The 12,972-nt window shown below is 37.0% G+C and overlaps 1 protein-coding gene across 4 annotated transcripts in view; it reads left to right on the plus strand.

The window, feature by feature from the left end:
* The first annotated feature begins 881 nt into the window (after positions 1-881).
* bltp3b (bridge-like lipid transfer protein family member 3B) overlaps positions 882-12,972 on the plus strand; it is a 37,406-nt gene continuing 25,315 nt past the window's right edge. For 2 of the 4 annotated variants that reach the window (XM_077234312.1, XM_077234311.1), the window contains exon 1: positions 915-1,165. In XM_077234312.1, coding sequence (XP_077090427.1) covers positions 1,122-1,165 — 44 coding nt within the window. In that variant the 5' untranslated portion in view covers positions 915-1,121. Of the gene's footprint in view, positions 1,166-12,972 lie in introns of all 4 variants that reach the window. The other 2 variants (XM_077234310.1, XM_077234309.1) reach the window with 2 other exon arrangements.

The raw sequence follows: 12,972 nt of genomic DNA on the forward strand, positions 1-12,972 counted from the left end.
GTTCTAGTCGTATGTTTTTTGTTCAGAACATAAAATATTTATTGATTAATTAACATTCAGAACAAAAAAAATATTTAGAAATTATTTAGGCTAATTATTTTTGGTGTGCGTTTGCCTGTCATCGTGGCAAATGGTCATTTCTGTTTAGGAGTATGGCATTTCCTATCAATAATAAATAGCTTTATTATAACTGTCATAGTTTGAGTGTTTATTCAGTAATTTTTTTTAATAAATAAATGAATACTTTTATTAATCAAGAATGTGTCTTAAATTGATAAAAGGTTTAACAAAAATAATTTATGTTGTTAGAAAAGGTTTCTATTTTTAATAAATGCTGTTCTATTTAACTTTTTATTAATCAATGAATCCAGAAAAAAGTATCAGTTTCCAAAAATTATTAAGCAGCACAACTGTTTCCAACATTGATAATAAATGAGTATCAAATCAGCATATTAAAATGATTTCTGAAGGATCATGTGACACTGAAGACTGGAGAAATAATGCTGAAAATTCAGCTTTGCATCACAGAAATAAATAATATTTAACTATTAGGCCAATATTAAAACAGAAAACCATTATTTAAAATTTTTTTTTTTCTTCTGTATTCCTGATCAAATAAATGCAGGCTTGATAAGCATAGGAGACTTTCAAAAACATTAAAAATAGTAATGTTTCAAAACTTTTGACCAGTACTGTAGGTGTATATATATATATACAATTTTTATATTTTAGAATTTTAATTTTGTCTAAATATATAAAGTAGTGATGAATAAGATAAAAAAAAGTCTCTTTGACCTTATTTACTAATGGAATATAAATATTAAGCTATGATGTGACGTAAACTTTAATTCTTATTGGCTCGACGGAATTGGGCGAGCCTCATTTTCGTGGTGTGCTCTTGCGCATGCGCGCTTGTCCACCGACGCGTCACTGCGCATTCAACATGGACCCGACGGTAAAGCGGTAGCGACGGACGCCTCTACGAGTCATGTTTATATACGCCTATCACGACGCTTCAATATTTAGAAGAAAGCACTCCAGTTGACCGGAGGAAACCTAAAATGTATAGCTTCCAAACTCTACCGCCCGTCCTTGGATAAGTGATTGATGAGATACTGGTCATGGCTGGATTGATCAAGAAACAGATCCTGAAACACCTCTCCAGGTCAGAGCTGATCGCTTAACGTTACTGATACACTTTACATGCATGTCGATGCCTGATAAATATGAACCGATGGTGTAAGGCTGGGATGATTCCTGCTGATGTGGCTGTGCTGGATGACACATGCTGATGGGTCATAACTGGGGTTTGACAGTTTGCCAGAGAAAATGCTGTTCAACTGGGTTGATGTCAGAACATGCTTTGGGTGTCATGTCTCCAGCCAAACGAGTCTTGTCTGGCCTCATGTTTTTATGGGTCAGTGTGATAGAGAGCTGGCTAAATCTCTTTTAGATGTCTTCTACTTTGGAAACAACCCCTCATCCGTTTCAGACAGGTTAGCCTAAATCGTTGGTAATAAGTGGATTCACTTATTACAGGCATGACAGCCTGACTCCATTTCCAACTAATTTGTTGTCTTTGATTGACACTTAAATGTCAGTTTCAAGTTATCAAGTTAAGTTATGAAATAGTCTAGTAGGATGCTTTCAGGACGACATGTAACCCAAGGATGTATCTAGATAATTATAATTTTGGGAGAGAAATGTAAGGTTTAAGAGTCTGATATATTTAAAAACCATGTTGATAGATCTTAAAGTCAGCATGAAAAAAAAAAACCCTCAGCTCATTCACTCTGCATGTTTGTTTCTCTTTTTTTATTGGCCTCCTTTTTTAATTAAGGTGTCATAACTAGTTCTTCTTGTGCAGTGGTTCCTAGCCCTGGGGCCGGTTTCACAAAGCTATTTTAGACTGGTCTATAGTGTTAGACAAGTCTAAAATTTGCTCACAGACTAGTCTAATGCAAGTTAGACTGTTTCACAAAAATAAAGACTGACTTAATTTAGACCAAAAAAATTAGACACCAGCTACACACCCAGGCTAATTTAGGTCTATGACTCTGTTACCTCGGCAACCAGCAGTAACAAACAGCCAAAAGAAAAGGGAAAATGGCTCATAATTTGTGGTTTGCTGACGACGTTATGGAGAGAGCTATGAGAAGGGAAAGGGTTTTTAGGGAACGCAGTAACCTACTGGAAATATATAATAATGAGGACTTTTCTTTTCTGTACGTCTTTAACGCTCCGCTCAACGGTTGGATTAACGCTGTTAACTGTCGTAGCAATCTTTTTCCAAATTTAACGTTTCTTCTTGTTACTACATTCTCCGCTAAATTTCCCAAGTAATGTCCTTGTAACTGTTATACTCCTACAACAAACACATATTTTCCGCTGGGGTAAACTGCACTGAGTTGAATGCGCTTACTCGATCCGCCATGTTTTTTGTTTTGAAAAGTGTCTTATTTTACCCAGAATGCATTGCAGCGTAGTCCTACTTAAGATAGTCAGAGTCTTAAGTGTTTTGTGCAACGGTCTGATTTAGATGTCTATCTGAAGAAGTCTGACTATACTATATCTAAGCCATAGTCAAAGTCTATCTTTGTGAAACCGGGCCGTGGTCATGGGCTCTGTCCCAATTCAAAGGCTGCATCCTTCAAAGGACTCTGGCTTCAAAGGCCACACCTTTGAGGCCGGAAGGTCGGACTGAGCGTCGTTAAATTTTCTGCCTCCATTTTTGAGAGCAATGGCCTCATCTTAAAATCCAATCAACAAGCAATGCATAGAACCATCATGTCTCCGCCCTGTTTTTTCGATAAGCCGTTACTATTGGAAGTACATCAAATTATGGATAAACATATCTTTTGTTCATCGAATAGTGACTTTAAATCATAGTATTCGGTAGGTGACTTGTGTCCCCTCGAGTGTCTGTCCTGATTTTGAGCGCAATATGTCTACATCACCAGGCCTAAACTTGTATGTTTTTCAGTGTTTTGTTGGGCATTTTTTGGTCTAAAACAGCATTGGACCCAATGACTTTTAATTGCATTGACTGAAAAACACAGACAATTGTGACTTAAGATAGTAAATTATGTTCATTTTTGGGTGAAATCTCTTTAACACACAAGCAGGTTTATTAAACAAGGATGTTCAAAAGATATGTAAAAGTTTCTAAAAATGCATTCCAGTTGTGTTGAAATCTCTAGGACTTTTAAGGCCCATTCACACCAACAATGGTAACTATCAAGATAACTATATAATAACTATATTAGCATCCACCGATGCCCAAAAAAATCTGTTTATTGAACTCGCTCTTCAGTTGTATCATTTGCTGCATTAAAGCGGCACTATGCAGGATTTCTGTTTTTGTCAAACAGCGATCCCTAGAGTCGCTGTAGAGTACTTGTATTTAACGTTACTATCGTAAACACCACTCACGCAGAGCGTATCTGCACTCACGGCCTCTGCACTTCATAATAATAAAGTAGCCTACAGCGTTAGGCTTACCTGAGCCTAAATGCCAGATGACACCAATAAAGTGTATCATGTACGTCGCATTATTTCGCAGGGCTCTCAAGTTTTGAAGACAGGCAAGAGTGACATCCAGCCGACAGATACATTTTTGTCATTGGTTGTTGCGTTAAATCTTACCCAGATACAATAGTGCTATTTTCTGATTGGCTATTGTGTAGCTCGACGAACAACACCAGAGGAGACGCGCTTGATTCCTGCCAGTTCCACAGTGAGAGTGGCGCGGCCAGAGTTTTGGCATGTTTAATATATTACAGATAGTTTTTTCAGCGTGAGAAATACAATGTGTGGCGGGAGAGCGTGACAAAAGACCGAAATGAGTGACTGTCACGCTCAATGCGTGACACTTGAGATCCCTGATTTCGTAACAATGTCCGTTATGATGTTGATTATTGCAATTTATCATAATAGTATGCAAATTGCGCTCATTTACACTATTTACAACATGTAGGCTTATTTATGTCCTGATAATTATGTGAGATATTGACAACTGTTCTCATGATAATCGCAGGAATCAACTTTAACAGTGAAAGACTGAGCGAGTGGGACTCTTGTCTGGTTCCTCGTGCTGTCAGATTCTCGTTACCTTTTTCTAGACTCTTCCGACCGCGTTTTCTTCGTTTTTTTTTCGCCATTCTGAAAACGCAGGTCCGACGTTTACTTGTATCTGACTCCTCGCTCGGTCAGTCTGCCATTTCCTCTTTCTCTGTTCCTCCGACGATGCTTTTCTAGCTTTCTGCTTCTTATATGCCAACTTTGCCATCGGACGATAGTTGTTCTTATAGCTAGCCGTATCCTGGATGGGGGCGTGTACGCGTGCAGTGCCGTAAAGCAATTCGTTACCTCGTGAGACCTAATATCACACGATACTTCCTAACACTGAGGCCGGCGGGCCGCCGGCCCAAAGTTGCAAGGGTGGTTTTGCGGCTCACAGGCACCAGGGGGGTGCGAGACGACCACCATTCAACACGAAATCAGTAATATAAACATTACAATGACTCCAAAGCTGTTCGGTTAAGGTAAAAAAGTTACTTAGTTCTGCTTTAAATACTCAAGCTCTTTAAAAGTTTGATGGATTCTTATTAGCTGTCAATGTTTTTATTGTACCAGCAATTTCAGTGATACCGTTTCTCAGATTGTGGCGTGGACTTTCGTATTGTTTTAGAATTAGAATATTTATTACAACTGTATAGTTATCATTAGAGTTTGTGTCAATGGTGGGAATGGCCCCTTACAGTCGACCCTCCAATTGCGCAGGTTGATCGAGTCACGTCTATTAATTTCTGGGTTCAGTTTGTTGTGGAAACTTGAATTAAGTCTGGGTGGATTGTTAGGATGAGGCCTGGATTCAACATACACAACGTTTCGCCTTTTGCTGCCGAGTGTACATTGTGCCAAATGGTTTCACTATTGTTTGCCATTGTAGTGTTAGTTCTTGAGTCCAACCTACCTGCATTATTTATTCCCTCAGTGGAGCGAATCCAGATGAAATGCAATACTACTCCTATTCATTCAAAATGACGCAAGAGTCATTTGGTAAAATGGTGAAATGTGGTCTTATGGTGTTCCTCATTTGATAAGCAATATCTAATTTCCACAATGTCAACCAGTCAGCGTGATAAAATAAAGATGTGTGGGATGTCATCTCAAAAGGTTCTTAACTTTTGGCCATACCCTTCAGGGTGAACACATTTAGAGCTTGTACGTGTTGTTTGCACACTCTGCATTTTCTGGAGGAATAGTGGCGCTCAAGGCCTCCTAAAAATGCACTCTATGGACCTTGACTTATTGTTTATGACATTGTGTAGATTAGAACTAACATCGCCCAGACTTTGAGCTACACAAAATCAAGTTTTCATCTTGCGGAAGCACTTTTTCAGTCTGTAATAGTCTCATATTTATTGTTATAGCTTGTCAAACATTTTTGGCTATGTTGGGTGTTACTGTTATATATATTATATTATATTATATTTTATATATATTATATTATATTGTGTTGTTACGTTACATTATTTATTCATTTTGTTAAATACAAGTATGTAATATATTTACATTAATACATTTTATATATAAATACATTTATAAAACTATTGTATTATTTATGTTATATTTATTATTATGTTTAAATAATGTTTTTGGAGAGTCTGATTTGGTGAAAATCAGAAGATGTCCTGGAAAGGTCTGATTGAAGCTGTAGGCATTTTTCAGAGGAAAGAAACATGCCTGTCCTGTATTTCCAGTCCGTGGCCCCCATTTTAGAAGATGAATTGGCAAACACAGTCCTGTCTTGTTTGCTTGTGCTCATGGTTATTCATTGTAAAACCAGGGTAAAACTCCTGTGGTGGTCAAGGAGGCTTTGCATTCTTAGAACTAGTTTTTCAGACACTGAGAAAATATATTTTCATTAGAGAATCAATGTTATTCTTAAGACCAGTGTTGGTCTGAAGGGATAGTTCACCAAGAAATGTCGTTACTCACATTTTAGTTGTTCCAAACATGAAATAGCGGCTGTTTTTCATTAATGAAAATGGATGGAGAGAGACCAGTCACTATTGTATGGAGAAGAGCAGCCTGAATATCCTGCTAAACTTCTTTTGTTCTCCATGAAAGAAAGAAAGTCCTACAGGTTTCTAAAGACCTGAGGTTGAGTACAATAGAGTTAATCATTTTTGACTTAATGTTTGTCTGACTTGATTTTGTTTAATTTTATTAAATTAAAGTACCACAATGCTCGTTGTAGCTACATTTCTTCACCAGGCGGAATAAAGTGTTTTTGAGTGCAAGACTGTAGAAAATCTATACACACACACAGGAAAAAGGCAGCGGACTGACACAATTGAACAGATGCATTCCCAGGTGCATTTTCTAAAGCACTTCTACAGAAACTGTCATTCACAGTGTGTGTGTTTTAGCATTGATCAGGTTTATTGCAAAAGACCTAACAAGCATCATGTGGCTCTTTAGCAGCTTTCGGTCAATTATGTTGAAAATGGTTACTCCTATTATAACAGTTACTTCCTGTTACTCCGGGACCCAAACAGAATCAGGATGCAGGGTTTCCTCCACATATTGAGGCCGAGGTTTCACATCACTGTTGTGTGAAATGAAGTGAAACTTAAAGCACTTTTTACATTTATCCAAATGGAGGTTGTCTGATCTCAACTGCACACCCACACACACACACAGACTCAGAATGACTGCAGATGGCTGCTGGAGTTTCCCCTTGATTCATCCATTTGGTAGTTAGACTTTGATGTTTTAGCACGTCTTATAATAAATAAGGAAATGCAGGTCTTGAAATTGAGTTTTTGCTGTGGTTGTGTTGAATGACTGAGTCTTAAGAAAGGTCAGTATAATGAAGCTGATTTGACCAAATATATATATCTTTATCCAATAAAAGAATCAGAAACATATCAGAATTGGATCACAAAATTACAGCTGCTGTGTTGTGTCCTCCGAGAAGTTAAATTATTGGGCATATGCCTAGAGGTCTATGTTTATATAGCAAGCGGTTTACTGTAGTTCTGGACTATGGCTCGGGTTGATCAGTGTTTGTAGGCCAAAAAGAAGAGCAATGACGTCTGCTGTGAGGAGGAAAGCCCTTAGTTTGTAAAGAAACCGTCTGTTCTCTTTTACCGCTGTTGTGATGTTCGTCCTCGCTTCTGTCAATGTTATCGCCATGCCGACCTTCCTCAGGTTCTGTCCCTCAGCTTTTGTTCTCTAACGACTTCCATTGGATGCTGTTTTTTTTCTGCCTAGAATTCATCCATGCACCTCTTGGGGCTTGTCTAAAACCCTGTGCTGAGAGGCAGGACGGCTCTATGAGTGTGTTTATGTGTGTGTCATTTTGACATTTGCGTTGCGTGGGCTTATGCCATCCTGTGAATAACTGCTGCGTTTGGGCTATTCAGAGCTCTCCTTCTGTGTCCTTGGCGTAAAGCATTAGATTAATAAGTCACCATGACTTGGGCAAAATCTCCTTCAAACATCTTATTTAAGAGATGCCCACTAGGGTTGGGCGGTATTACGGTAATATCGTATACCGCGGGGTCTTAAAATAGCAACGGTATCAGTTTCAATACCGTCATTACCGGCACTTATATATAATATATAAATATAATTTATTCAATTCCTAAAAATGCTTATGTAGTTGTCATCAAGTGACAGTGTGGAGGAGAAAGAGAGAGAGAGAGAGAGAAGGGAGTGGCGGTAAATACTGACGCAATATGTAAATGTTGCAATAAAAAAGGTGACCGCGAGAGATGGAAACACCTCTAATTAATGTCGCATCTCCGAAACAACCACCCACTCACTGCTGCGAAGATGCATTTTGCCCCGAGTTCATTAAATAAGCGCATTAGTTTATATTTGTTAAAATATTATAGTATTATTTTTTTTACGTTGATAATGAAAACTGAACAGTACGAGTAAGATGGGATGCATCGGGAGTCAGACATTGACCACTTAATTAAGTTTCATTTAGTAAAAGGCCTTTCTTAAAAGTGAATTTCGTTTTGTATAAATTGTATCTTAATTTTAATATTTTTTTTATCAACCAATAATAAATAAGAATCAAATATAGCAGACAACATAATCATGACATGATCGTGCGCTGGCGCGCCGCGGTCACTTGCATTGAAATCTCATTACAAATTAACCGAAACTCAGTGTATGTCTCACAGACATGACAGATATCTAAATAAAGCTTGAAATTTCTTTAAACGAAACAATTCAAAACGAAAAGAAATAGGCCACTCGCTGATTATTTAATCCATGATGTGCATTTCTCTCTATGCGCGTTCATACGGAAAAAGCGATCATCAAATTAAACGAAACTATTCAAAACGAAAAGAAAGAGGCTAGCCTACTCTCTGATTATGTAATCCATGATGTGCATTTCTCTCTATCGTTCACTATGGAGATGGCGATTCGTCAATTTCTTTAAACGAAACAATTCTAAAGGAAAAGAAATATAGGCAGCATACTCTCTGATTAATCCATGATGTGCATTTCTCTCTATACGCGCGTTCACTACGGAGATATAAATCGTCAATTTCTTTAAACGAAACAATTCAAAACGAAAAGAAAAAGGCTATCCTATACCTTCTGATTATGTAATCCGTGATTTGCATTTCTCTCTATATATGCGCCTTCACTAGGAGATGGCGATCGTCAACTTAATCTTTGCAGCCCTGACAGAAAAGTTGTATTAATAAATATCAATGGACGCGTGTCACCGGATTTACAAATGCACTTCTTGCTTGTTGCTTGTTGCTTGTTAATTTAATTTAAATTAATTAATAAAATGAATACAATTGTCATAATTAAAATAATTAAATATTATTAATTGTCCCATGTTTGCTCATTTATAAATAGTATTTATATCTACCACCCCCTCAGCACCTGGGTTAAAAAATTATTTGGCGCCACCATATTATAACGGCCCACGTATTAAAAATAGTCGAGTCTAAATAGGGCTCCGGCTCATATTACATTTAATGCCGTCAGCAGGGATCAGACACAACGTGCACGGGTTGGCCTTTTTTTTTTAATATATTTTTTGTCCCGATCTGGTATTCAGTTTCTGAACGGTGTAGGCACAAGCCAACAGTTTGGTGACGCTGTCTGAGCCTTATGTCATAATTTTTAATTAGTCACGGTAATACCGTATACCCCGGTAAAATAGGGAGGAGGTTTGACGGTATCAAAATTTGGATACCGCCCAAGCCTAATGCCCACACTTTAAAATTCATCCACTGAGTGCAGTGATCCAAGCCGCTATTGTGTTAGATATGGTTGACAAAATACAGAGAATTTGTCATGTTGATTTTAAACATTACAATTTCAAATTTCCTTCTTACTTTTTTCTAATCGTGTTGCTTGGCTTATTCTGCACAATTAGTGTACATTATACCTAATGAATAAATGTTCGCATTTGTATTGCGTGTCATTATGTAGCCCAGTAACTTGCTCCGCCTCTGGAACCATATTCCATATCAAGTGAGATCATCAAGGCCACATAAGATTCAACCATTGGTTGCTTGCCGTGTTTTAGGTGTGGAGTTGGCAGTCAGTCAGTTCTCAATAAAATTAAGTCCAACCCTACATTTGTTTTGTTTTTTAAATCTCCTGTTTCTCTTGAAAATAAAAAGTTACATATATGGATGTAAAATGACTTCTAAAAGTAATTTCATGCTGACTATAAATGACTTCCCATGTTCACAGACGTGGTACCAAGATACCATAAGAGTTAGGCTATACACTTTTGTACTTTTAATACACTAACAGTGTTTACAGTAGTGGGACGTCTTATCACAATGCAGGGAACTACACTAACCTTTTCCACTGGTGGCACTTGCACTACTAACTTTTTCAGTTACTAGCGCAAAATATGATTTGGTCGCACAAATTATTTATAGTAAGCCGCTCTGGATAATAATGAACAATAATGAAACTGTATTGCATACAGATGTGCTTTTTATTTTACTTGCCATGTTTTAAACCACATGCCGCCTTGTTTTTGTTTTCTTTAACATTGGTTGGGATAGATTTACTGCAATAGAAAATACTGTACACAATAAAGAGCAAAATGGATTTCAACATGCTATGGTTTGCACAGATGGGCAGACTCGTGAACTCGTAAGTAGTGATGCACCGATGTGAAAATTGTGGCCGATACCGATAACCGATATTAATATTGCTGTTATGGTCGATATCTCTGTATAGAAAACAAATTTACTGATAATCAAATAAAGAGATATTTTTAAAAACACTTTTCTTTTCTTTTTTTTATTTAGAAATGACTGATATTGGGCACCTTTACCTGTGTGCAAAATATGTCACACATAGGACACGCATGCATTATATTGCATTGCATATAATGTGTGCTGGTCAACTTGTCTAAAATTAAGAAACCCCTAGAAAAGAGTAAAAAAAAAAATGCTGAAAAAAAAAGTGTTGTATTTATTATTCCAATATCCAGGGAAAACGGCTTCTATTTGTGACGTGCTTTCTTTGCGTTTGAACATTGCACATTTTAAACAGGACACGCATTAGCTGAATAAATGTTAGCCAATACAAACATATTTATAGAAAACAGTTGACAATGAATAGAAAGAAGTCCAATAATAGCATAACAAATCACTTATTATAAAAATAATATCAAGTATAAGTTAAATGAATCCGACATAGGCCTATAATGAGGGCTTTAGCAGTAAAACGGCCGTCATTTAACGAATTTTAAAAACACGGATGGATAATACAAAATGCTTTCTGACATTTTGACAGAAAAAAAACAAGCAAGAACAAAATTTAAACTATAGCCAATTTTCATTTTACAATTATCTTCTCTCTCTCTGTGTGCGCGCGTCCGTGTTTCTGAGAGAGAGAGCTCGCGCAGCACTGATACAATGGTACGTTTTAATCTAAGTAACGGTCGCGGGGCTGAAGCCAACTTGATGTGTTGAATGCTCAGAGCACGTTATAAAACGTATTCTTAAAATACACATTTCTGTTTTAATAAATGCTCATAGTAAAGCATAGCATATTGCCTAAAAACATAGGTACAAAAATAATCAGTGATACATTTGCGACCCATTAAAAATTACGGTCGCAATGGCATTTCAAAAGGTCGCATATGCGACCATTTTGGTCGCAGTGTAGTTCCCTGCAATGTCACAGAACACACTGTATCTCTGTGAGCTCATTTCCCATAGTGATGAGTTCAGATGCAAATTATGACATTATTCCGTCTAATTTCTAGGCAGTATAGATAGACAGAGTGGCCACAGAATTCACCATGTTAAACGCACTTAATCAATGTATGGTGAATTCACTTTAAACGATGACTGGACTGACTTACTCCCTTTATGAAATAGGCTAGTAGCAGCAGCAGCAATTGTACTATATACCAATTGTTACATTCTAAATTAGAAAAACTATTCGGCACTCAGTATAGTTTATCGCTATTTTACAGTAACTTTGAATGTGCCCCATCCATCATTAAGTTGAAACGGTAAAGTTTTATAATTGTTTTTGCTTTCAGCTGCCTAAACATACTTTCTACTCCATTTAACAAATTTGGTCGTATTTAAATGCGTTCTGCGAAATTAAGGCTATAGGCCTAAATTAAGTTCTGTGACTGAGTCTACTCATTCTTCTATGTGATTTCAGTCTATGGAGCTTTGTGCATATTATGTGATAGTTGATTGGTATGAAGGTGTCTGTCTATGTGACAGTGCTGTTTTGTGTTGTTTAGACCCAACACCACCCTCACGTCGGTTCAGCAGTGCTGGTATCACTGGGACAGAATGTGTTGACTGTTATAACACTGTTCGTTTTGTAGGATGTTGATTTATTGTCTTTCAATGACCTCCGTGTCATCTAGAATAGGGGAGTATGGCAGTATACAGTACATCATGCAAAGGAAAATTGTGTGAATTTGTAAATCTTGACTTGTCCTTCCCACTGGTTTTGATCTTCAGACCCTCCTTTTGTTTTTAATGGTACAATATGTAAGATTTTTGTAATAAAATATTCAAAAACCACTTGCACAGTGTGATATATTTCATGCAGTTGTGTACTTGCATTATCCCAAAAGTTCCCAAGGAATTGTAATTCCAGAGAAATTCCAGTTTTAAAATAATGGCTCGTCCCTTTTCGGTCGCATATCAATTGTGCAATATCCACGCTATCCTCGCTTTCCGCTTGTAGAAACCATATAGGCTTTCTTATATATATATATATATATATATATATATATATATACGTAAGCCGCTAATGAGGGATCTATGCATATCTATGATACAATATCTTGCACGCCCCTGTCGTTCAGTCATCATGGTTCACGATTACTGATTGCGAGTACAGAAAATCCAAAAAAACGTTAACGTAGATCAACTGAGGTAAGCAGGCTTTGGGACAAACGGAGAAATGAAACAAGTATCAATATCAGCATGGCGTTTACGAAATGGAGAAAGCTTTGCGACAAACTTGGACTTAATCCATCCACATAGACTCCTCGCTTGCATGTGTTTTAATAGACGGGTAAGCAAATATATATTATTTATTGTACTCATAGAGTTATATTGCACTTTGTTTGTACTTCATGTAACGCTTTTTATCAAGTCTGGTGATTGAGTCTGTGGCAGTGAAATTAAATACAGTAGCCTATGTGTTGCACAAAAATATTTAGCCATTACTTGCAAATACTGCGGTTTCATTCAAATTTACTTTTAGTACGATTGTTTAAAACGTGTAAAACTGCGCAGCAATAACCCAACAAATCTTTTGACAAATAGTCACGTATCATTAACGGGCTATAATGTAGCATTACAGTTCACGTTCTTTGCAGCTAATTCATTACGATGACATAAAAAAGTGTAATTAGAGGTTCAGGTAATACAAAAACTAATTTATTAGCTGATACATAATTTAAATGATTTGTGA

Source organism: Siphateles boraxobius, unplaced genomic scaffold (assembly GCF_051911475.1).
Source record: "Siphateles boraxobius isolate OS27281-9 unplaced genomic scaffold, OSU_SipBor_1 19, whole genome shotgun sequence".
NCBI classification, from domain to species: domain Eukaryota; kingdom Metazoa; phylum Chordata; class Actinopteri; order Cypriniformes; family Leuciscidae; genus Siphateles; species Siphateles boraxobius.